Raw genomic sequence first — 26,809 nt, forward strand, 5'->3', positions numbered from 1 at the left:
TAGGTTAAAGCAACATTTGAATGATATCTTCACTAACAAGCTGTTTATATTATTCGTACTTCATGAGGATTTAGGAAAACAACATTATTCAAGAATTTGACTCAAAATTTCTCTTGAGGTAAGTTCTAAAAATCTGTAGAAGAAATCCAAACTAACTATATGTACATGAGATTCTTTTCGATAAAATATGATGGAAAAAAAATATTTTCTTTTATAAAACATTTTACTAATCGCATATGTAAAGCTTTAAGCTTATTTGAAAGCTTATTTGAAAAACTTAACAAAGCTTTATAATAAAAGCTTTTTTCAAGTATTTCTCAGCCTGAAACTGTCAACTTAGCTAACCTAAATTTAGAGAAGAGGTGGTATATTTATAGATATGGTCTCTCTTTTTTTTTTACTAAGCTTATATCAAAGCTTTATACTAAGCTTTATCTCATAAAGCTTTTAATATTAAATTTATCAGGCTTATTAAAAAGCTAATGAAAACTTTACTATTAAAGCTTGTAATCTGGTCGATGCCCAACGCCAACGCTGGAGAAAAAGTCGGCCCACCACCGTGGAGAAAAAGTCGGCCCACCACCGCATCAAAATATAAAACTAAAAGTAAATTTTTTTTTAAAAGCTCATAAAGCTTTTAGCTAATTGAAGCTTTGTAATAATCAAAGCTTTTAAGCGTTAATAAGACCAAATAAGCGCAGATAATTAAATCCGGATCTGAAAATTACTTCACCCCTCTGAATTTCGCACCGCTCGGCATCGTCGGCCGGATGGAGGAAGGAGTGGGCTGCCGCCTGGGTATGAGGAAGAGAAAAAAAATTACAGCAATAAAAAATTTTATATATATATATATATATATATATATATATATATTATGCTAGTTTTATAAAGCTTTATTAAAGCTTTATTAATCAAAGCCTTACAAATTTAAACTAACAAGCCTCTCCTCTTGACACTACCCGCGCAGCGCGCAAGAGGAAAAAATTCAGCACAAGAGAAGTCAAAAAAAATCAGCGCAAGAGAAAAAAAAGAAAAACATCCAGCGCCTCTTGGATTTCGCACAGCATGCGCAGGCCGTAGGCGCCGGATGGAGAGAGGTCTGTTGGGGAGAGAAGCCCGCTGCCGCTGCCGCTGCCGCCCGTCGGGCACGGAGGAGGGAGAGAGAGAGAGAGATTGGAAAAGATTAATTGGAATTTATATATATATATATGGGTTTTACTCATTTCTCACACAGACTACTGCGCTTTTACTAATTCAAAGAAATTAAGAAAAATCCATCATCTCCCACCCTTGATTATAGAAACTGAGCCAAGGGAAAGTTTAGCAATTCTTCTTATGGCTCTCCATGCTCCTCTGCTTGCTCTTTCAATCTGTACATACAGATTAGGAAGAGGATTAGTGAAGAGGAAGGTGGTTTCATGGTTTTGGGAAACCCACTAATGGTTTTCCACCTAGTTTTACCCTTTGGGCAATAGATTGATGGAGATTGATTACCCAATGGTTAAAAACAAGCTTTATTTCATCCATACATAAACAAAAATCCCTAAACGTGTTCTTCTTCAATTTAAATTCAAAAAATTTACCAAAATCACCTCTCTTTTTGTCTCTTTCACCTCTTTTGACCGCCTTCAAGAAAATTAAATTACACCAAAGCTCTGATACCACTACAACCGGACCTTTAATTTTCTTGAAGAGAATAATCAAAAGACTCATAAAAATTATATCAAATATCAAAACAACTACTTGAATTAAATTGAAAATTAAAGCATATAACAAAACATAGGATAAGAGAAAGAAATACATCACCATCAACACAAGGCAACACAAGACTGGGTGTAATCTTCCCCCCCCAACGTGAGTGGCTTCTTCTCACGTGGGTATTTTTATATATTCCAAAAAGTAGGCTTTCAGCCAAAAATAAAGTATACATCCATATTTGGACTTTGCCATTTAATTAGCCTTTGTCTTCAATTTTAGCCTTTGTCCTCAATTAACCTTTGTCCTCAAACCTTCTAAGGTTTGCACAATTCTTCTAATATAATAATCTAACTTGTGCACATATACACATTACAAAATAAATCAACTAATGCTCGTATGCACACTTTACAATAAATTGACGCGTGCACACACACACATCACACTGATGTCAAAATAATATCAATCGCCATAATACACAAAATATTGTGAGATCTGTCCACACGCCATGAGTCAATCCACCATCCGTGCGACACCTAAATCGGTATCCTCGCACTGTGCAACACCTAAATCGGTACCCTTGCACACCTCATCACCTAAACTCATAAACATAAACCACGTCAGTAGTAACAATCATCACATCAATCAATCCTAACGTATTCAAGATGAGAAATAGGCATCATAAAAAATATAAATCAAATATTAAATGACCATGATTATCATTCAAATAACATGGGTCATAACATATAATTTATGAGTTTTTTGATTATTCTCTTCAAGAAAATTAAAGGTCCCGTTTCAGGACTAATCTAGACAACTACACATTGTCGAAGCATACTAAGTGTGGTTTATACAATTGATGTGCCATGCTAATTGAAGTGTAACAAGTGGTAATACATGCCATGTTATATGATGTGTATAATGATATACATTGTACGTTTTAAGTACCCTAAACATGGCATGTTCAAGTCTTGTGTAAAGGGAATTCTTTCAGGATGAGCCATGAGTGTTGGTTGTCCTAACAAATCCCATAACTCGAGGGTCATGAGATTGTGTTCTCGTGTTGGATATAGCTCTGCTGAGCTGTGGTAACTTTATTGGAAAGTTCTAATCCCACTAGAATCCTAGGGATCTTTCAGTAAGATATGTTGGAAGTTCCAGCTCCTCCAAGGTCTCTTCCTCCCGTGTGATAGTAATTGTACAATGCTTGCAGGAGTGTTCAAGATGACTGCTTGCATGGATTCAAGGTGACTGCTTGCATGGATTCATCTATTGAATACAACGATTCACCTATCCAAGTTTCACCTAGGATGACATCATACTCAAGGGAATCTAGGGTAACATGGAATGTAAATTCCACATCTCAACCGTTTGTTTGAGTTGTTTGTTTGAGTATCATAGGGCTAAAGTAACCAGGAACTTCAATGCTTTGTCCATTGGCTTCTCTTGCAAGACCATTGTCTATAGGGATAATTTTAGGTTGTCCCAATGATACCCAAGTGTCTATTGCCATGATGTTATGACTAGCTCGAGGGCTAATCAACGCGCGTTTGCGTTTAACATCATTGCCTGTAGGGAAATCTAATCATACCATGATAGAATCTTCCAAAGGAGCCATGGATGTTTCAATTTTTTTTTTCAGCTTCAGATCCCATTTTTGTTTCATTGAAACAACTAACGTGTTCACATTTGTGAGAGAGGTGATGAGCAATGCGCGTGTCGCACATGGAGAATCTTGTCTATATAATCTCGGATTATTATTATTTTATATTATTTTGTTTGCCACGTGCCAAATGATTGTATAAATTATTTATGCACGCTTGTGCATGGCATCACTATATTATTAGCACATATGATAGAAGAGTTTTAGTTATTTTACACTTTGTGTGTGAACAAGCTCTAGTGCTTGAGCTATTTTGGTAAAGTGGAAAAGCATGCCCTATTTTGTACGCACAACTCTTATTAGCTCCTTGGGCTATATATTGAATATAATTATCAAAATACTCATATCGTGGAAGTGGCTACACGTATTAGGGGGGGAGATTGCAACCAATAGTGTGTTGGTGCTATTTTCTTGTTTTATGCTATGCTTTAATCTTGTCAATTTGATTCAAGTCTATGGCTTATTCTTTGATGTATATATGAGTTTGATTAATTCTTGAAGAAGTACATGAGGTCCCATGACACCGTCTATCTCAATGTGCAAGCCAAATGGGATGGGGGAGGGTGGGCTCTCCTCGGCATAAGGACTCCTCCCTTTGTCCCTCTCTCTCTCTCTCTCCCCTTGACATAAGGACTCCTCCCTTTGCCTCTCTCTCTCTCTCTCTCTCTCCTTGACAAAACGACTCCTCCCTTTGCCTCTCTCTCCTTGCTTCTAATTAATGATTGCACAAAGGAAGTCTTTCTCTTTCTTTCATTTCAAGTTATCATGCTTATTGGACATGCATGCATAGAATATTACTATGGAATTTGTTTTCCTCTCTCTAAACTAGTTTTCTCTCTCGATTTATCTTCATACAAAAGAACAGAGTGAGGAGTGAGGTGAGTAGGATGATGGTGGAGGGAGACCTATGTTTGCCATTGTAGATAAAATGAAGGGAGGAGGAAGCAAGTAGGATGATCATGGAGGGAGGTATGTGTCTATCATCTTATATAGGAATGGAGGGACGAGGTGGCGAGCAAGATGATGATGGAGGGAGGAGGCGAAGAGCATCATGGTGGAGGGTGCACCTGGAGGAGGAGGGTTGGTGCCAGGTGGAGGAGGGATGCATGATGGGTAGAGCTTAGCTTTACTTAAAGCTAAGGTTCTAACCCTTGCATAAGCAAATGATGGGACCTAATATTTAATGCACATTTCATAATTTAAGCTAAGGTTTTAACCCTTGCATAAGAAAATATTGGGTGGTAGCACACATTTCATAATTTAAGCTAAGGTTTTAACCCTTGCATAAGAAAATATTGGGTGGTAGCACACATTTCATAATTTAAGTGAATAGACACAGTTGAATAATTTAAGTGAATAGACACATTTGAATATTGGGTGGTAGCACACATTTCATAATTTAAGTGAATAGACACAATTGAATAATTCAAGTGAATAGACACAGTTGAATAATTTAAATGAATAGACACAGTTGAATAATTCAAGTGAATAGACACATGGAATAATTAAGTGAATAGAGACATTTGAATAATGTCTATATGAAAATGTCAAATGAATTAAGTGGCTTTTGGTAGATATGAAAATATTAAATAAAAAGTGATTTTTGTTTATTTTTATTGATCTATGGAGTATTATATTATTCACTCTATTGTGACAAGTGCTATTAATTAAAGACCTCAATGGGGGCATTGATTAATGCATATTCTTAAGGCTTGGCTCCTGTGACCTACACTATCCTCCAAGGTCCAATGTTCCCTTTACTAACTTTCTTTCTCATGCTCCTACATGCTTCTCCTCTCCCTTCTGTGAAAGCCCCTCCCACACACACACACACACACACACACAAATGCACGCATGCACATGCACACACATGCGCAGGCACACGTACACACACATGTAGGCATTTGTTTCTATTGTGCTCTTCCATGCAAACCCCCCATTTGCTTTGTGTGTAACGAGCCATCATTGTGCACGTTGTTACCCCCTTGGGCCTCAACACGGATACGACGGATGTACGCGCACGAGAGAGAGAGAGAGAGAGAGAGAGAGAGAGAGAGAGAGAGAGAGAGAAGCACTCCCATAGTGCGAAAAAGTGTGGAGGAAAGCTAGAGAGCAATCCAATAATGCCAAAATATAATGCCACATAAGGCAAATATCTGATGGGTCAAAACATACCTTTCAATCCTCCCCAAAGACGAATATGCTGAATAATTAATTCAGAACGGTGCAGTATCTTCAACGTAATGTCTGATGTTCCCAATGATATATTATGAGTCCCTGGGGGGAAAAATAATCACGAAGAAGCCTAAGGTCCAACCTTAATTTTGTTTTTTTCTGATCGTGGAGGTATACAGCAGAAAGCAACCTTGACGGAGCCGAGTCTGTCTCTTCCTTGGGTCGTCGAGCTGTATGGAATTGCAGAGGAAGTGTATGATACTGCGAGCTTGAGAAAGCAGCACACTGCAGCTGGAGGGCGTGGTCATCACCGTCTTCTCTCTCATCGCCATCCCGCAAAGGTCCAACGTTCCGCGTCCTGCATGCATAGGTACGGACCATCTCTTCCGTGCAGCCTAAGGTTCAACGTTACGTGTACATGAGAGAGACATCCGGTTGGACCCAGCTATGGAGGGAAGCACCCTTGACTGAGCCTTCTCTCTCTCTCTCTCTCTCTCTCTCTCTCTCTCTCTCTCTTTTATCCCTCTGCTTGTAGTGTCATCATGTTGCCCTCTCTCCTAACTTCCATGCCTGTATCGAATTGCAGAGAGACTATGATTCTGAGCCTCAAAGCGCAGCAAGCTGCAGCTTTAAGGCATGGTATTGGCTGCTTGACAGCTTCTGTGCTGCATTTCATCATCGCCTTCTCCCTCATCGCCATCCCGAATATTGCAAACGCTGTCACCCATCAGCAAGATGGTACCCTCCTTTCCATTCTTGTTAATCCTGCATTAATTCGCATGCCATAAAGGTTCAAGTCGCTATAATCCTCACATTATAGCATGCCTGCTGTAGTGATTAACTAAGAAGACTTGAGATGAACCCAATTAAGCTACTCTAATTTAGATACCCAAATTAGCAAGCAGTAGCACTAATCAGGTGCCTGCGTTAACTAACAGCATTATGAATCCAATATTCCCAATTAATCAGCACTAAATATCCCACTAATTAGTGAGATTAGTTAGTTACTGGCACAGAAAGGGCCATGCATTTCTCAACAAAAATTTCGGGACCGTCTATACATTTGTGGGTGTGTGTATGTGTACGCACGTATATTAGCACATCAAAACCATATGCTATATGCATGTATGCACCATATGTTTGTGTAAATGTGCATATATATGTGAGTACCTACATATACATTTGCACAACCGTACACACAAATATCTGCACATCTATACATACATGTGGGTCTGTTTATGTGTACATACATATAACTGTAGATTTGCATATATGCATTCACATGTATGTCTAGATGTGCAGATATATGTGCACATAAATGTGTACACCCATGCACACAATCTAAACATTTACATATGGGCAGCAGGTGTGTCCCTTACCTTTTTATTATGATTGCAAATTAGTTTTATTTTCTTTGATGCAGTGGATGCGCTTATTGCTCTGCACACCGCTTGGTTGGGAAACCCTTCATCCTGGGATACCAGCACAGACCCCTGTGATGACCAGTGGCTTGGTATCTGGTGCAACCAAACACGTGTCAGCCGAATGTAATCCCTTAAAGCTTCCTGTTCTTACTAAACTACAAAATTGTGTGTGTGTGCGCTAGCATGCATGCACGCATGCACACATAAGGAGCCAGCTCACCTTTTCTCTTGTAGAGTTCACATTTGTATACTCTCAACAAAGTTCACATTTGTATACTCTCAACAAGGTCACATAGTCAACAAGCAATTTTTTTTTAAAAATGTACTCCAAAACAATATTTTTTGGCTTCGTTTCTCTTTCACCTCATGCATTGAGCAGGATATGTTTTTCCTAATTAAAAGAAAAAGGTATGTCATTTTTTTGAAATCCTGATGAAAACTAATGCTGAATTTATCATCATATTGCAATTAATTACTTTTTTTTTGTGTGTGTTTATTTTAGGTTGCTCATCAATCAAGGCTTGGCTGGAACCCTTTCTTCTGCAGTTGGAAACTTGACATACCTGACAGATTTGTGGGTTTTCAAACCATCCAAATTGCCTTATATTATGAAGTCAGATCACTAATACAAAGGCTTTTTTATGGGTTCCAAAGCCTCCACTTGCCAGCACCTTATTAAAAAAAAAATTTTGAAGCGGTATTTGGTTTAATACAGGGATCTTTCATGCAATCCAAATCTGGGAGGCACTCTCCCTGCAGAAGTAGGCAATTTGACACGAATTGTGAGATTGTAAGAATGAACATTTGAAGTGCAAGGAAATTTGAGAGAGATGATGCAAGTTTCTAGTTTTTAAACATGCATGTGGTTCAGTTTTGTGCAGTTGTGTAACTTCTCAGGCCCAATGCCATCTGAAATTGGGAACATGACCTCCATACTGTATCTGTAAGTATAGTCTACAATGCATGAATCTCTTGTCTTATGTCATTATTTCTATTTGCTTAGATGAAGCCACCTTCTTAAGATGACTGGCCGTGTTTTTCAGTGGCTTGTCTCAGAATTCGTTCACGGGACTGCTACCCGCCACCGTCGGCCTCCTCAAGCAGATAATTTGGCTTGATGTATCAAGCAACAATCTTAATGGGTCTCTGCCTGTGTCAAGCACAAGCGGCATCGGAAGTGGTTTGGATAATCTCACGTCAGCACAACACTTGTAAGTCCTGTGTGTTTTTGAAGATGACCCATCGTAAGGTTCTCAAAGCAAAACACACCAGAAGTCTTATCATGGGGTTTTTACTTGTGGAATTGATGATTGGTAGCCATTTGCAAAATAATACGTTTTCGGGGAGCATTCCTTCCTCTATTTTCAACACAGAGATGCAGTTGGTGCACTTGTAAGTGCTGATCGATCAGTCATAACTACATGCCACAGTATGACCGGCTTTCTGTGTAACATATGTTCATGGGTTATTGTCCACCCAAGAGTAAGCCAAAATACCTTAAAGCTTTTGCAAGGCATTAACGACATGGATTATGATTAATCAGATTGTTAAATCATAATGAGCTCACCGGAAGCATTCCGCCAACCATAGGGAATCTGCTCCATTTGGAAATCCTGTGAGTATGTCAACGCTTTGAGATTATGAATGTAATCACAATAGGCTATGAGTTCATTTACTTTTCCTTTTGGGCAGCCGCTTGGATTCCAACTTTCTGAATGGTACAGTCCCATCTACCATCAACAATATCTCAACTCTCTACACATTGTAAGCCTTTAAAATAGCATCCGGATGCCATGCTTGCGTTTACTACAGATTAAGTGAGATATAGAAAAACCAGAAAAGAGTGTGCTTGTGCTTGTGCTTGTTATAGTTATCTAAGATGTGTTCACGAGTCTAAACTGCGTGATTCTACCTGTTGACACAGGCAGCTAAACAACAATAACTTGACCGGCCAGCTCCCAGACCTCTCCAACCAGACAAGACTGCAAATGCTGTAAGAACTGTCACCATTATCTATGAAAAGGGAAGGGAATCAAGACTGCAAATGCCCTTAATCAAGTACCTATGATTTTGCCAGTATTAGGAGGTACTGTGTTGTTGCACTCATGATTTTGTATATTGCCCATCCCAGGACTGTTGGCGACAATCCATTGGAAGTTTCTGAGATTCCAAGTTGGATAACTAACATGACAAACCTCTACCTACTGTTAAGAATCTTTTCACCTCCTGTTTGCAGTCTTTTGACTCGGATTTTCTTTGGGATAGAGCATACCACTTTATGTAGGATGGGCAAGAAGTATGCTTGGCGGCCTTATTTTGGCTTTCATTTTGGTTTACAGATCCATGGACTCTGCAAACTTGGTTGGCAGCATACCTGCGGAGATTTTTGGATTCAGCCAACACCTATCCAATGTGTAAGCCTTCCTACATGGAACCCCTTATGATTGAAAATGATGGTAACAAACCTAGATGAAGAAGCTAACAGCAGTCTCTGACTGCTTTTATAGGACACTTGGATCAAACCAATTGAATGGCACGTTAGACCTCACATCAGCAAACTCATCAACACTGGTTTTTGTGAACCTGACAAACAATGATATCACCAACCTTGACAAAGGCAATTACACACACGAGCTACTGTGAGTGTTCTTGTTCTTCAAAATCGTTTGCAGACCTAGTATAATATATCATATAGTTAAAGCAAGAAATTATTCACACAAATCGTTTGCCTCATGCCTGCTTTAGCTTTTTAGTGGATGTTTATTCATTCATCATAGATTGGATGCAAAACATGGGGGATAATCCAGGCTTAAGGAAACTAGCTACTTTGGGGGTTTACTTCTGTACTTGACCTTGGACACATGAACGGATGGATTTAACATCATTGCTGATGCTTATCGAGTTGTGATTGAGACTTGGTTTGGTCAATTGGCTTAAGGAAGATATCACAAGAAGGTTTTGGGTGTGCAAACCAGATGGAACATGGGAAAATGAAAATACTTCCCACGTTAGTGCGGAAAAGATGGGGCTATATTCACACATTAACATGGGAAATTTTGAATTTTCCCATGGTTTTCCATGTGGTTTATTTCCTAGATGAGAATGAAGCATGCACATTGACATATTCATGACTAGAACAACATGCTGCAATTATGGATAAAAAAGGGTTCCAAGGATTGATTTCACTCGGGTTTTGTTAAGGGCTACTGTGGGTTCGGAGAGTTGTCTTTTTTACTCTACTTAGAATTTGAAGCCATAGGCTTTCTCTCCATAAGGATTTCCATGCACAGGCTGGGCAGGACAGGGAAAAACAGCTGATCCTGGAAATCCTACAAGAATCTTTGGTTTGGTTGCCCAACATCAGTTGACATGCTTCCTTAAACACAAGGTACACATGATGTTTCAGCAGGTACAACAAGTACAGACAATACATAGTAGGCACATCATAGTACGGACAACAATATGCCTGTATGGAACAGTACAGGTGGCAATCAAGAAAGCAGAAGCCCTTTTCAATGTTTACAGCTTAGGAAAAAAACATGTGGTGCCAAGCTCAAAGAAGAAAAATACGGGGGGCTTGATTGACTTAGCTCTGTTTTAGGGTTAGGGTTTAGGGAATCTCTAGGGTTAGGAAGGAGTTCTAGGGCGGGACCGTGGCCCTGCCCCTTGGCGGATTCGACAGTCTGTGTATGGTTCACTCAGTCATAAGATCAGGGAGTGGTCTAGTGGGCAAAGAGCTGCCTGGCATGGCAAAAGCTAAGGTCACTAACAGCTGCAAGCGGGTGCAACCTCTGAACGAAAACGAGTAATTACAAACTTAGCAAGACTTAATTAAATTAGCATAAACGGGTAGATTGGACCTCAACTAGGTTCATGATGTAATTCACCCTGTCTAGAAGCAGCTATTATTTCCCTCTTCTTAAAGTCAAGCTGAATTTCTGTATCTCTGACTTCCTCGATGAGATTCTCCCCATCTGCAGCCATTCACTGTCATTTGAGTTCCTCTATTTCAGCAAACAATATCGCTTAGAGCGCTCTGAATCTGCAGCACCAAAGAGTTTCTCAGACCCTGTACCATGTCAAATTGTTTATTCTGAAAGACGTGCATATTTCTACCAATCCATACATTCCATAAAAATGTCGATTTGATAATATTCCATATTTTGGTTGAAAAACCATTAGCTTCACCAGGAAGAATCTCTTTCCAATCAAGATCCTGGGGATGAGTGTATAGTACACATTGCTGTAGGAGGAGCACAATAGGTTTAATTCTCGGGCAAGACATAAAGAGATGTGGGATAGATTCCATTGCAGATCTACACCCTGAGCAGAGTCCATTGCCCAAACCAAGTTTGGCTGCACGAGAATTAGTCCACAGGGCCTGATGTAGAATAAGCCACAGTAGGCAGGAGATTTTAGGCGGAATGTATTTGGACCATAGGTTGGTGAATCTGAATTCCCATTGACTCCTATTCCAGCTGAGGTTCCATCTTTTATTCAATTTGGAGTAGAGTTGGGGCTCGAGCTTTCTGAAATGAGGGATCGGGAGCAGACTATCCTGTCCAGCACCACAAACAAACGTCTTAGGTAGGTGTGGACCTTTGAGCTGGATAAACTGTTCCTCTTGATTCTGCTAGATGGACATCTTTTGTATGAGCAGGTTGAGGTCCTCTTCATTAAGCCTGTACCTTTCTTTGAGCTCAGCTTGGGACACAACCAGCCACTAGAATTGAAATCCCCGACATCCCCCCAGGTAGAAAGAACTTTCTTGGAGAGCTTCTGTGTGACCTGTACTGGGGTTGGGGGATGTAGTCTTGGCATGTCATAGAGAACCATATGGAGTCCTTGTGATAGATTCCCACTTTAGCTCTGAGGCCCTCATTAAGAGTGATATTCTCCTTAAGTTTATTCCAGGAAGACACATCCTTTTAATTAGCATGTTACCCTTAGGTTTGGTAGGGATCTTGCTAAAGAAAAGAACCAGAGAAGGAAGGCTCTTCCATCTATGGAAACCCTGGACAGCAAACAAATCCTTGTGGAGGAGTTGAGTCAGGGTAAAGCAAGCTTCTGACCACCCATTTGCCAGCCATTCTGTCTGCCAGTTCATTATGTCCAGAATTCCCAGCCCACCTTTACACTTGGGCAATATGCAGGATTTCCAAGAAACTTTTGGCATTTTGAAGGTGTTAGCATCTCCACCCCACAGGAAATTTCTGCACATAGATTCCAAAGGCTTAATCTCAGCCTGGGAAGGTCTCCAACAAGAGAGAAAGAAGATGGTAGCAGGGATTAAAATATGTTTCAGTACCACAATCCTGCATGCAAGGCTAACTTGCATACATTTCCATTTGGCAAAATGAATTTTGAAATTTTCCATGACCCAAAGCCATCTCTGGTGCATACTCACTCCAAAGCCCATAGGGATTCCCGACAGTGTGAAGATCCTGCCATCCGGGATAGTTTGAAACCCTTGTTCGAGGAGCCATTGAGAAGGCCCTTGAAGAAGAGTTCTAATACCTGTTTTGGAGTGATTTATGATGGAACTAGAAGCCAGACAGAATTTTTGAAAGCAGTCCCAAAATGACTGTCACGACCCTGTGAATTTGTACAGCGTATCTGGACAGTGTGGGCATGGTGGTCAGCTTGCAGGACACAAGTGCACGGAACATTTATTAAATGTGCACACTTGGGGTCAAGAAGTGACACTAGGAATTATTAAAGTATATTAGTCCCTTTTTCATAACCCCATGTGTGTGGGGGGGGGGGGGGGGGAGGGGGGGACAATGGTTTGGAGGGGACAAAGGTTTTAAAACCAATAAAAACAAAGGACCCCCTTTGGATAGAATCGTGGCCCTTTGAGGGGAGTTTACACTATTATTGGCGGGGACTCTTTTTGGAGGGGTAGTCGGCTGCAACTGGGGACGTGTATGTGCTTTTTGGTGGGCTGGGAAGGCTGGCGACTGGCGGGCTGCAGAAAGGCGCAGGGCTGGACTGCATGTGGGTCTCTCTCTTTCTGGTGAAAGGCTGCGCAGGTCTACAGGGGCAAGCCGGTGGCTGCAGGACAGCTGGGCACTAAGAGGGCTTGGAAAATGTTCCAAGAGAGGCAGCCACCTATCCCGATCACGGCACCTGAGACTTGGGCACGAGTATGCGATGTCCCTATATGATGTACCTGGACAGCCTCCCATTCCGCGCCCGCCATCACCTGGACTGGATCATTGTGTTTTATTCACTTTGCAGATGGTGCTGGATGCGATTGATAGACTACACATATCATGAAGGTCTAGCAGCTGAACATTTCTCATATGCACGGGATACTCTGGCCCCGATCCTTGTACACATGTTTAATAGAGCTACGTGTGAAGGTTTCCCAGCTAGCTGGACAGATAACACTATTGTGCCGTTGCTTAAGAGTGGGGATCCCATGATGCCCAATAACTATTGTACGATCAGGATTGACCATTATCTGGCTAAGGTATACGGATCCATCTTGGAGCATGAGATGAGCCGGTGGGCAGAGAGGCAGGGATAGAGAGCAATTGGACAGGCTGGTTTTAGGAGGGGATACACCACATTGGATTATATACTCACCCTCAGAGCTCTTATTGAGGAGAAACGAGCATGAGGACGGAGGATATATTGTTGTTTTGTGGACTTCCGTAAAGCATTTGATACGGTACCACGTGCCAGGCTTATGAGGAGACTACATGATATTGGTGTCCGTGAGGAGATGCAGTGGGGAGTATACACTTTGTATGAGTCAATGATAGGCAGAGTACGTGTCCCAGGGGGCTGTGTGAATAGTACTATTGGGGTGAAGCAGGGCTGCCCGCTTTCACCCACGCTCTTTGGGCTATACACTGATGAGGTCTCAGACTAAGTGGATAGATTGGGTGGCCCAGGGGCGAGCCTAGCTGGGGTGTTGATACCCATCCTACTATATGCAGATGACACTGTGCTTATCTCAGACACTCCTGAGGGACTACAGAGACACTTGGATGCATTGCAGTCTTTTTGTGTGGACAAAGATCTCATAGTGAACCGTAGTAAAACCAAGGTTATGACATTTAATACCACACAAGCATGGGTGACTAGAACACAAACGCAGTTTATGTTTAGAGGAGAGCCAGTTGAGTATGTCAGATCCTGTGTGTGCTTGGGGGTGACCTTTAGAGGGCCACGGTTTTCTATGGGGGAGGCAGCAGAGGCTAGACTAGCACGAAGATTTGCAGCTTTGGGGGCACTTGAGAGACAGTGCGCAGACATACAGTTTCAGGAGCCACGCACGATACTATGGCTATTTGACACTCTGGTTACATCGACACTTCTCTATGGAGCAGAGATATGGGGGCCTAGTGTTTTCCATAAGAGGAGGGAGCCATTGGCAGGACAGGATGGACCACAGAGAGACTATTACGATGGATGGCAACATATGGAGAGGCCATTAGTGATGATGATTGCACGCATGATTCGGAGCAAGTCATCTGTACCACATGAGATCATCAGGGTAGAGATGGGGGCTGCCCCAGTGGTTACTGAGGCTTTACTCCGTGCAGTTACTTTTCTCCATAGAATATGGGAGCTCCCTCAGCAAAAATACCCTCGCCTAGCACTCACTTCCTCCAAACAGCTTGCACATGAGGGAGACACCCAGTGTTGGTATGCCCAGATGCGCACATGGCTGGCCTTGCATGGCATGAGTATTGATGCACTCCCACCTTTTGCTTTTAGCCTGGACTGCCCGTTCTTAGATCTCAGCCGTTCAGAGCTGAATCGGGTGATCAAGATGGACATTGTGAGACTAGATACAGAGAGGACATGGGTCAGTGCAATCGGAATCTTATTCTAGGAATTGATTGTGGAAGAGTAGAGAATTAATTCAATCATAAAAACCATTGCTTGTAAGCTTCAACTAAATCAAATCAATTGAAATTTAAACACTTAAACAAAATTAAAAATACTTAGCTCATAGACCATATTGGGTGCAATCTTCCCCCCTCTTGTGCGTGGCCTCTCCTCACACGAGAGTATTTCTTTATTAGCTTTCTTTTTCACCAAAATTAGGCTATAGCCCCCAAAATATACAAGATGTGCTTTTTAGAGAGCACGGCACTCTTCTTTAACAAAAATAGAGTGTCAAATATTGGGACTAGGGTAAAGCCATAGGCTTTAATAAATTCCACATAAATAAATGTATCTTTCCTAAAGTTCAAAATGGAAAAATCATTTGATAAGGTTACAAGCTACTATGCTTGCCAAAAATGAAATGTGATGAACCAAGACATTTCTTCCAAAGTAAACTCTTCAATTCCCATAGTCTTCATCACCTGAAAATATAAGCCCAATTAATTATTAAATTAATCCCACAAATATTAAACAGGCACAAATCATCACCAACTCATGACTACCAGGCGTAAGTACCCCAGGAATCACCCTGCCATACAAACCTAACTGAAATAATCATAGGTGGCCTCAAACATACGTCATATACCGCACGTATTAATATTTATAGTGGTATCACCCACGATATTAACCTAGCCGGCATGACGCAAGAGTAATCTAGGCGTCCCCAAATTACTCAAGAGGGGATAAATAATATTTTTCTAGAGGACTTAAAATATATTCTCATGACATCCCTCTTGCTTGAGTTTGCAATTGTCCTCAATTGCGGATTTGCTGGGTTTGAAAAGAATGAAGAATTTCAGGGTAAACTCGGAAAAATTTCTCAGGCATCCATTTAGCATCTTCTTGTGGATGATTCTTAAAAGTCAAAAGATACTTGAAGTATTGATTACCTGTCCTTGTTGTTGTTATCTCTTGGTCAATGATAGCATCAGGAACTAGTACTTCTTCCTCTCCTTCAATAAGAGGTGTTTCCTCATATGTTGGGTGAGTAGGAAGTGTTCCTCGAAAAGGTTTCAAGAGATGGATATGAAAAGAATTGTGGATATTCCAATTAGATGGAAGCTCTAGTCTATAGGCCACATCATTAATCTTTTTGAGGATTTTAAATGGCCCATAATATCTAGGCGCTAGCTTCACTGCAGGGAATTTTTCCACACTCTTTAATCGACGTTTTTCAATTCTCAAAAGTACATATTCACCTTCTTGAAATGAAAAATCTTTGTGTTTCCTATTTGCTTGAGATGTATACTTCTCTTGAGCTCTTGCAATACAATCACGCACTTCAGATAGAATGCGATCAAAGTCTCTAACATATTGGTCGGCAGCTTCAATCTTATGAGAGAGTCTAGTAGCCGGAATAGGCAAAGCTCTACCATAGATTATCTCAAATGGTGCTCGACCAGTAGCAGTATGAGGAGTATTATTATAAGCAAATTGGAGTAGGTGTATGTACTTATTCCATGCACTAGGTTGCTGGGAAACATAGGCTCTAAGCATATCTAAGATAGTGCTATTTGTAACTTCGGTTTGTCCATTCGATTCCGGATGGAAAGCCGTGGAAAAATGTAACTTAGTGCCTAAGTTTGAGAAAAGAGCAACCCAAAAGTGACTACAAAATTTAGAATCTCTATCAGAAACTATCACTTTGGGTAGTCCATGATGAACAAAAATTTGCTTAACAAATATTTCGCGGCTTGCTGAGAAGTTAGTGTCTTTTTACATGGAATGAAATAGGCTTGCTTACTAAATCTGTTGTTGGGCGTTTTGTGGAATGCTTATCCCTAATGGTACAACAAAAGATACATGTTTCGGTTGCCGTATCCGTGGTTGTTAGGCTGCTTGGCCATGGCCAACTTGAGACAAACACTACTTAGGATCAACATCAAATGTTTGAACATTATGGTGTCTGACATGGTTTGAGCACTTCCTGAGGGAGCAAACTTTGAGGTTCCTGCTTCTAGTTTCTGGTTCTTCTCACTAGAGCTTCGTCCAAAGATAGGGCAGTTTAATGCCCTTTTCATGAAGTTTATGGTGATGTTTACAGAGCAAGTTGGTGAATGTGGGGCTCCTTGGACTGTGGTGGCTCCCATTTCCAAGGGTTCGACTGTTCCTCCACTCATGTCTGTGTTTAAATGGCTCATCTTGTCCCAAAAGCTCCTCGCTTGAGTTGGATCCGAAGGATTCTTGCCTTTTTAACACGGGAGCACTCTGTTAAGTACTGGTTGTTTGTTGGGACCGAAGTGTTGGTGGGATTAAGGACGTTTGGTTTGATGCACTACAATCGAGTGTATTGTCATTTCCAACAATTAGTTTGGATTGGGTTCACATCAAAGGTTTCACTCTCGTGACGAAACGGTCTCTAGGTTCACGCTTGTCGACTCACGTCTCTAGGCTCAATTATGTAGACTCACGTCGTGGGCTATGACCCATTGCCTAGATTACCCCTCAATTGCTCTTCTTACACAACATGCTGTTCACTTTACTATACAATGTATAGACACTTGCATTTTTGGGCAGCTCATATCTCAAGGTTTGCATATTTTTTGTATGAATAGGCTCACGCAAGTCTGGTGAACTAGACTCATGTCACACCTGGGGCTCATGCATGTAGGCTCATGTCTCTAGGTCCATGCCTGTAGACTCGCGTCTCTAGGCTCATGTCTATAGACTCACGTTTGTAGGCTTACACCCTTTTTGTATAAACTAAGCTCATGGATTTGATTTTTGATGAAATAGACCTACTTAGGCACGGATTTTTATGAAATAGGCCTATGATAGGGTTGGTGAGCAATTATTGGGCAATAGGACCTATTGCATGTGAGTTCTCCTGATGCCTCAATGTCTTTAGGCTGGGATGCTCTATTCCTTTATGGATAGCTAACCTCAGATAATCTTGTAGGGGTGCTGTGCTGATCTATGGGACAACAAGTTAATGGATCTTCTTGGGTTTCCAGAGCATGGAAATTCACTAGGGTTGCGTGAACCTCTCCGGCTTCTGGTCAAGATCATTCTTGAGCCCATTAGTACTTTGTGATTCATCACATACTCTCTTGTGATGGCCAAACAGATTTAATATCTTGTACCATATGTGCAAGGAGGCAGCCTTGACTGTACATGAGAGAGATGAGGAGTTTTAAAACTTCTGTTTTGGGACAGTAATGATTGACTTTGTGATGTGGTGCTCCATAGATGATCCGATTCCAAGGAGGCACTTGATACCTTGATTCTTGTAATCGAGGGGAAATCTATCATGTTATGGGTTGCATCAGCCCATGGATATGGAATTGTTGTGATTTATACTTCCTAGTGAGTGGAAGTAAACCTCTTGTTGAGGAGGTTGCATGTCTATCTTCAAAACATGCAAGGATAGTGAAATGGACACACAATGGTCTGGGAGTGGAGTTGATTACTTGCCCCTTTTTAGATCTATCTCACAAAATCCTTTGTGGATTTGAAAGATCTTGTGTAGTTCCAAAGATTTAGGCACTTGTGTCCAGATAGGACAACTATGAGAATTGGTTGATAAGATCTCTCTGATTTCGGGCCTTGTTATATTGTCATGGAGAGTCTCCAAGCTGGTTGAGATGAGAAAGCTATTGTGAAAAGCTTGCCTTGAGTTTACACCTAATTTATAAGTGGTAGAATGTTTAGGAGATGGCTTATAGGTGATGACTTAGGCGAAACACCATACCAAGTAAGATGCATGAGGGTTCCAGCTGATAGACTACACCCAAGGTAGGTGGAGATTATTTTGAGAACACATAGTCCTTGGGTTGTGGGGCTTGAACAAGTGCCCACAACCTCAAATGGGCCTCAAAGCTGCACCAAGCCGTACAGTTTACCTACGGTCTATTGTTTAGTCTAATATTGTCCCATTTGGGTAATATGGTTGGTTCGGTCCATCTAGACTACAATCGTAGGGTGGCCAAAAACCTACAATATGATCCACTATGGTACTATATATAGACTAGTTTAGTAACCTACTCTAGCTTTTCTATAGAGAGAGATATTTTAGTATGTAGCATGAGTCAAATTTTAGTGTAACCATTGATGTATGTGTTTTTTATTTTGAAAGTATTATTCTCATTAAATTGGAATTTATGCATAGTAAAATGCATAAAAGAATTATTATAAAAGTGTTATTCCTACTAAAGTTGTCTTTATGCCTAATAAGATGCGTATGAGATGTGATAGGATGTGACAAGATGTGTATAAGATGTGATAGGATGAGATGCGTATGGGAAGTGATAGGATGTGATAAGATGTGTATGAGATGTAATAGGATGTGATAAGATGCGTATGGGAAGTGATAGGATGTGATAAGATGCATATGGGATGAGTTAGGATGTGATAAGATGAGTTAAGATGTGATAAGATGCATATGAGATGTGATAGGATGAGATAAGATGCGTATGGGAAGTGATAGGATGTGATAAGATGCGTATGAGATGTGATAGGATGTGATAAGATGCGTATGGGAAGTGATAGGATGTGATAAGATGTGTAGGAGAAGTGATAGGATGTGATAAGATGCATATGGGATGAGTTAGGATGTGATAAGATGTGTATGGGATGAGGTAAGAAGTGTATCTGATGGGATAAGATGTATATGGGTTGTGATAGGGTGAGAATGGATGTGATGTAAAAGAATAGATGTGAAGGCATATGTGGTTATATGAATGGGAATGTAGAAATGGATGTATGGATGTGGATGTATGAATGTGAACGCGGATGTGAATGTATGATATAGATTATAGATGTGGATGTATGGATGTAGGTGTGAATGTGGATGTATGAATGTGGATGTAGATGTGAAAATGGATGTATGGATGTAGATGTGGATGTGGATGCATGGATGTGGATGTGGATGTGGATGTGGATGTGGATGTATTAATATGGATGTGGAAATGGATGTATGGATGTGGATGTGGATGTGGATATATGAATGTGGATGTGGATATGGATGTATGAATGTGGCTGTGGGTGTGGATGTATGAATATAGATGTGGATGTATGGATGTGGATATGGATGTGTATGTATGAATGTAGATGTGGATGTGGATGTGGATGTATGAATGTGGATGTGAAAATGGATGTATGGATGTAGATGTGAATGTGGATGTACGAATGTGGATGTGTATGTGGAATAATGAATGCAAAAATATATGTGAATGGATATGAAGTCGATATGAGCGAATGGATGAGATGAGATGTCATGTGAATCAGAATGTAAATGAATAATATAAGATGTGAACGAATGAGATGTAATGAGAATTGGATGTGACGAGACGTAATGTAAATTAAGAAAGATAGGAATGGATGTTATATGAAGTGAATGAATCTGATGTAATGGGATGAAAAATGATGTATCTGGTCAAGAATGGATACACATATGATTTGGAATTGGGTTAAGTAATATGGATTGATGTGGAACAATCTGAAAAGATGTGAGTTCATTATAGAAACTGTATTTATGACCTATTTGTAAATGACTGTTTTATGTCAAGAATGCTAGGGAAGCATTTTGACCGTGTTGTGATTAAGGTCGTGGAGACCTAACTGATAAAGTTGCAATTGCCGACGGAGAGTCAATGGAGAACGTCTCGCGTAGCAAGGTCGACCGAGGTCTTGACCAGCCTCGGTTTGATTTGAATGGTGAGCTTCCGGTACGGTGGATGAGGGACCAAGGAAGCGGCCTATGAGTGAAGCGCTAGGTGACCTGCGAAGGATCCTAGAGGGTGCTGACCATACGGTGCTCGAGCTCTGGGTCACCGAAGATACCCACACGTGCGTCGTGGAAGATATTGGAACAAGGAGTAAGAGTTGTTTTCTGAAACCGAGTATGGATCTAGTTGATTGACCTTGCTGGTCCTCTCCTAATCGGATCCCATCACTACAGTGGTTGGGCGGTTGGCTAACCCATGGGACTAGATGGGGTAGGCTGGACTGATGGATCCGTAAATCGAGACTCAATTTCTGTTTAGTTCGATAGATGAAGTAAATCCCGGACAAAAATTGTTCTATGGAAAAGAATCAACGGCTGTGCCTCTCAATGAGGAAAAAAGCGTTGATCTCTATGATCCAAGTACAGTCTTTTTTCCTGATCTGACTATGGGACTTACGGATTCGGTCAGATGAGCTTAGTTAGTTAAGGCTTTTGACTACGTTAGGGAAAAGTTATCCTGGTGGAATCGCCCGTGCTTTCCGGGCAAGAGAAGTTTTTCCGAGTTCGGTTTGGAAGAATCGAGGAATTAGTCACCTGTCCGGATATCCGTGGGCGAGGTCCCGAGTGTGGGACCCTGCCCCGCGCAAGATGTGCTACTTCCGCTGCTAGCACCCCGAATCCTTTGCACGGTGGGGATAGGGACCTTACAAGGCTTGGCCGATAGCTAGGATGGAGCTTCTCGCCTTGCCCCCAAGAAGGGGCTACTACTCTTCATCTACTTCCACCTCAGCTTCATCGTGGAGAAGGGCATCCACAAGCTGCCATCTACCATCCCCTCTGCCTTGAATCTCTGCTAGGTCCTTTCTTTGAACAGCCCCATTATCTTTTGTAGCTGTCGAAGCTTCCAATGCTTCCACCCCCTTTAGCCTGCTGTTATCCCTCTTCTCTTGCTATTATCCGCCTTCATGAGGCAATTCCTCGCAAAGTGACAAGTTTGCCTGCATCGGCAGCAGCATTAGGGAATGAGGAGAACATAACTCATTGCCAGAAGCAACCCCCATAGCCCATGTCAAGATCCACATAGGTGCGAAATAGAACCCTTTCTCCAAGGTCACAAAGATGCCAATGGCCGAGCTTTGGCCAAGGGCACCAGCTGTCCAACCCTTTAGGGAGACCACTCACATGGGTCTATTCATGAAATACAGTACCACCCCCAGCTTCACCTAAAGGCTTTGAGCAGCCTTACTGACATCAAAGCTCATCATTACGGCCTTCCTGGGGGGATGCCGATCGAGACTATCATTGTTCACCTCTTGAAGAATAGTTCACACTAACCAATGTCTCATCGAAGATCTTAGCAGCTTTGATAGCCTCCTCTGCCATCCTGCATCCACGGATGAAAATTCCGCGCAACGTGTGGATCCGTGTGTGGCACAGTCACAAAATTTTTGTAATAGGTGTCAAAGAACATATCCCATATGTCAAGCTTCATTAGCTTATTGAGAACCTCAAACTCGTCCTCAGGTTGAACAAAATCAGCCCGAAAATGTTGCTCAAAATCATCCCATATCTTAGGTTTTTACTTTATATCTTTCCACCAAGTCAAGGATTTTCATTCGAGGAAACCTTGTACCATCTGATTTTTCTGGGCATCTGGAAACGGCTGGAATTCAAAGTTAGTGTTCCACCTATTCAACCAAGAGATTCCTAGGTCTTCTCCTTCTTGCCACTCCTAAATATATCAGGGGAGAAAAAGAAGGTGCTATCGATTTTGGGGTCTGTTGAGGATGCACAAGGGGAGTTGCACCAACTCAAGTTATGCATGCAAAAATTGCATCTCCTCTTTATGCTGATCAAATTCAGCTTTCTCCACATACTCTAGTTCCACTCCTTCCTTGTCACTGTGTTGGTCCTCGACGTCACCAAAGCATAGTTCTGCTCATCATGAGAGGAAGTATGGAAGCAAGATAGGGTGCTCCTGCGTGAAAAGCAGGAAAACCAAGGTCAAAAGTCGCAAGCCAAGAGAGTAGCGGGTTGGTCCAAAGCTCCGGTGCTTCTCTAATCATGATATCCTCAAGCTTCACAAGGTTGTATGAAGAAAAGAGGAGGCCCCAGGTCTATAAATATGGAGAAGGGCTGGAAAGCAGCTTTTTTAAAAAGTGCTTTTCTCTTTTAAAAGTTCCTAAGAGTTTTTTTTTAAGTGTTTTTTTTTCTCAACAAGTATTAAAAATAGCATTAGTCATGCTTTTTTCAAAGTAACACTCACAGGAGAGTTTCTCGTAGAAAAAAAAAACCGTATAAACTACATTTTCCCATGCCTGCAGCTGTACGGACTGAGCATCTCTCTGTACGGTTCTGTGTGCATTGTACATGTGTACGGACAGGCCTATGCACCTCTGCTGCTGTAAGTCTTCCACATCAGTGCATTATGGTTGAGCCATTGGTCAAAAGAGTCGTTTTTTTCGAGATAGCTAGGTGTTTTATGCATGATATAGATTCTCAAAAGTACTGGCTTGTTTTCTGGGGAAAATAAAAAAAGTACTGGCTTTGTGAGGAGAAACAGGTGGTTTAGTTGGAACTTGAGAGTCGTTTTTTAAAAACCTTAAGAGTACTGTGAGTCCTTCAATGTGTGTTAATAGGCAAATATCATCTGTTAACTTCAGCTTAGTTTGGATGGATTGCTAGTTATTTACTGCAATGATGATTTGTTAATTTTGAATTCAACAGACTGGATGGAAACCCTTACTGTGACGGCAATCCAACTGAATGCCAATCTAGCACACCCCCTGCTACATTCCCAAGTACTGCAATTGCATCTGGATGCACAAATAAGTGTCCTCCTGATTACGCAATCAACCCTAAAGATGCTAGCAGCTGCCTATGTGCTCGCCCTGTTGTGGCCACTGTCACCTATTATGCAACACAAATTACCCTCTCTCCAGACTATGATACCAGAGAAATGGAGCAGCATTTTTTGACCGCGTTGCGCACAAACACCTATCTTCAAGGTTTCACATGGCAGGACACCCAGGCAGTTGTGCATATTGTCTCCAGTGATAAAGTGATTCTGTCATGTTTCCCACCTAATGGCACAACTCAATGGTCTTCAAATGAAGCCGCTCTCATAACGTATGTTCTCCAAAACCAGGATATTGGGTTCCCTTGGGTTGGTTGTATGCTAAGTGGGTTCACGGGAAGCCTGTATCCATCGGGTAAGTCATCACTTAGCATACTCGCTCTCTTCATTTCTTTAACCTGCTTTGACATGTATGTTAGGTTTCATCATATTCTTGCTTCAATGTGTGAGTGGATCTGAGTTTTGTTATGATTGTTTGTGATGCAGTTGTTGTAGTGAACAAACTGAGCAGAGGTGCCAAAATTGGCATTGGAGTCGGAGCGGCTGTTCTTGGTATTGCAATCTTGGTGTTTGCGGTTTATGCCATGATGCTACATAGAAGAGCTGTGAAAACAGAGAAGCTGAACAAGCCCTTTGGTGAGTAGCCTGGAATCTTTTGTAGCTTAGTGAGTGCTAGATGCACTTGCATGGGAATAATTTCTTTAAAACCAGTATGGGTAGATCTTACTTTCTAACCACCATCCAACAGTAGGGATCCAATTCGTGGTCACATTATTATTCATGTTATTATATAGAAGATTTGCATGCTTCCATAATAATGAAGATGAATGTAGATTCTGGGACTTGAATAGTTAAACCTTTTGTGGAACTTGTGCCAGCTGCTTGGATTGCAGCTGGTCAAGATGAAACTACAGATACCCCCCAATTGAAAGGTGCCCGATGGTTCTCCTTAGAAGAAATACGGACGTGTACAAACAACTTTAGTCGCAGCAATGAGATTGGTGAAGGAGGATATGGGAAGGTATGGTTTTGTAGCTTCACCCATATTCTTAGTATTGTTGAGCCATAATTGTGCTCACTTTAATACTCTTTTCGTTTGGTTTAACAGGTGTACAAAGGTTTTCTCTTATCAGGGGACCAAGTGGCCATTAAGAGAGCAGGTACCAGCTCTCTTCAAGGTGCTGCTGAGTTCAAGAATGAGATAGAGCTTCTTTCTAGAGTACATCACAGGAACCTGGTTAGTTTGATTGGATTTTGCTTTGAAGAAGGGGAGCAAATTCTGGTGTACGAGTATATGCCGAATGGGACATTAAGAGAGTGTTTATCAGGTACTGTCGGCAACAATTGGTAGCCCGGTTGGTAAGGGCTTTGAATTTCAAGGCAGGTGCCGGAGTTCAAAGTGAGCCACTGGGCATGATTGTGTATCACTAAATTTATACATCACTCTTAAAAGAAAAGGCATTCGGGGGTGATTGACATCTGGTTTAACTGATTTGAGTGGGAGAAAGTTAAAAGTAAAGTGAACTTTTTCGCTTCTCTTTTGTTTCCACAGGTCGAACAGTTCTCCACATGGACTGGAAACAAAGAATTGGGCTTGCCCTAGATTCTGCAAGAGGCCTTTCTTATCTGCACAGTGAAGCAAGTCCACCCATTATCCATAGAGATATCAAGTCGAATAACATACTTCTAGATGAGAAGCTGGTGGCCAAGGTTGCAGATTTTGGGATCTCCAAGCTTGCTCCCGATGGGGATGAAGTTGCCCCTATAACCACACAACTGAGAGGAACAATGGTAAGGACCGCATTGTTGCGGATCTGCTTGCCCCTTGTACCGTTGCAATATGGAAGATGGCCAAATGCTTGTTAATGTTACCTAGTGTACTGCATAAAGATGGTTATACCAATGACTTACGCATGCTTTGATGTGTTTCTTCATTTGCAGGGATACTTGGACCCAGACTACTACATGACCGGCCTGCTCACCGACAAGAGTGATGTATATAGTCTTGGTGTAGTATTGCTTGAGGTGGTCACTGGCAGGCTACCCATTCAGGGAGGCAAGTCCATAGTACATGAGGTGACAACAGCACTTGCAAAGGGTGGCATGGATCTAGTAGTGCAAAACTTGGTGGATCCTAATCTCACAGATTATCCACTTAAGGCTGTGGAAAGACTAGTGCAGGTAGCAGTAAACTGTGTGCAGCATGATCCAGCTGAGCGGCTCACCATGGCCGAGGTAGTCAAGGAGCTTGAGGCTCTTGTACAAGTGGGTCACACTGAAGTCTCTATGGACACAGATATGGGGGAGAAGCGCTCCAAGTTATATGGAGAGGGCTTACTATACATGCAAGAAAGCTATGGCACTTCATCATTCGAATTCAGTGGGAGCTTTGTTGAAATGTCTAGACTAGTAGAGCCCAAGTGATATTGGGTTATTGAAGGGGAGGGAAATGCATGTGCAGAGCCATGGTTTAATCTATAGGAGGAGTGCAGCAACTCTCAACAAAGCAAAATACAAACCAACAATGCATCCTTTTGAGAAATGAGTGTAGACTGCCCCCTAAATTGACAGCTACTCTGTCACAAAAGATGATGTTAAATATTGTAGAATAGCACAACCGTGAGAGGCAATTTAGCTTCAATTCAACTCCCAAACAAGTACTTAATCATGTTGCAAACACTCCACATTAACACCCCTAAACATGTACTTAATCATGATGCAACACTCCAATTAAACCCATCTTAAATATGTACTTAATCATGATGCAACACTCCAATTAAACCCATCTTAAACCTACACTCCACATAAACGTCTTGTTGGACAGTCCTATGTACATTGATTTTTATTTTATTTTTGCAAGGAAGAGACTTCTATTAAGTATGAGTGAAACAAATCCTCATCCCAAGATGATTTGATTTTCAAAAGAGTACTATTTCTCCCAAGTACAACATTTTGTGGAGCAGTAAGAAAAACAAGAGTGAGGCTTTAAAAAATGGTTAGAGCTACCCCGGTGCAAATTTAGATTAGTTTGGGGAGAATAGGGTTTAAGGAGTATATAAATTAAATTTTTAAAAAGGCTCTAGGGAGTTGAAATTTGAATTCATGTGTTTGTTTTGTGTTTGCATGTGCAATATTTTCAATTTACAAGCATAATTGTAATGGTAACATTAAGGGTAAAGTAAGTACATGGTAGAGTATTTAGCCCATAGGATAGTTATTAGGCTTTATTAGGACATACAACCATATGTAATAGCTTGAAGCAAAGTTAACATTTTACAGTATGATATATAAAATAAATAGTAATAATAATATTAATATAATATATACTTTTATGTAACATTATATTCTAGTGTGGCATAAGGTGTAAAGAAACTTATGTAACAAAAACTAAAGTTTATCAATAGAATCATTGCTCGGTGGTTGGA

At 41.2% G+C, this 26,809-nt stretch overlaps 1 protein-coding gene across 1 annotated transcript; it reads left to right on the forward strand.

Annotated features, from left to right (window-relative positions):
- The first annotated feature begins 5,674 nt into the window (after positions 1-5,674).
- LOC147612765 (leucine-rich repeat receptor protein kinase HPCA1-like) lies at positions 5,675-26,106 on the forward strand. The gene is made up of 20 exons (XM_086783333.1): positions 5,675-5,903; positions 6,120-6,271; positions 6,957-7,080; positions 7,460-7,531; positions 7,673-7,747; positions 7,829-7,900; positions 8,001-8,168; positions 8,275-8,349; positions 8,501-8,572; positions 8,650-8,721; positions 8,882-8,950; positions 9,089-9,163; positions 9,297-9,371; positions 9,465-9,596; positions 23,255-23,739; positions 23,871-24,020; positions 24,263-24,405; positions 24,493-24,712; positions 24,937-25,175; positions 25,326-26,106. Exons 1-20 carry the CDS (start codon positions 5,896-5,898, stop codon positions 25,806-25,808), a joined length of 2,961 nt encoding a protein of 986 aa, XP_086639459.1. The 5' UTR covers positions 5,675-5,895; the 3' UTR covers positions 25,809-26,106.
- Positions 26,107-26,809: the final 703 nt, after the last annotated feature.

Source organism: Cibotium barometz, chromosome 45 (assembly GCF_041138505.1).
Source record: "Cibotium barometz isolate CiBa-2024 chromosome 45, ASM4113850v1, whole genome shotgun sequence".
In the NCBI taxonomy this organism is placed as follows: domain Eukaryota; kingdom Viridiplantae; phylum Streptophyta; class Polypodiopsida; order Cyatheales; family Cibotiaceae; genus Cibotium; species Cibotium barometz.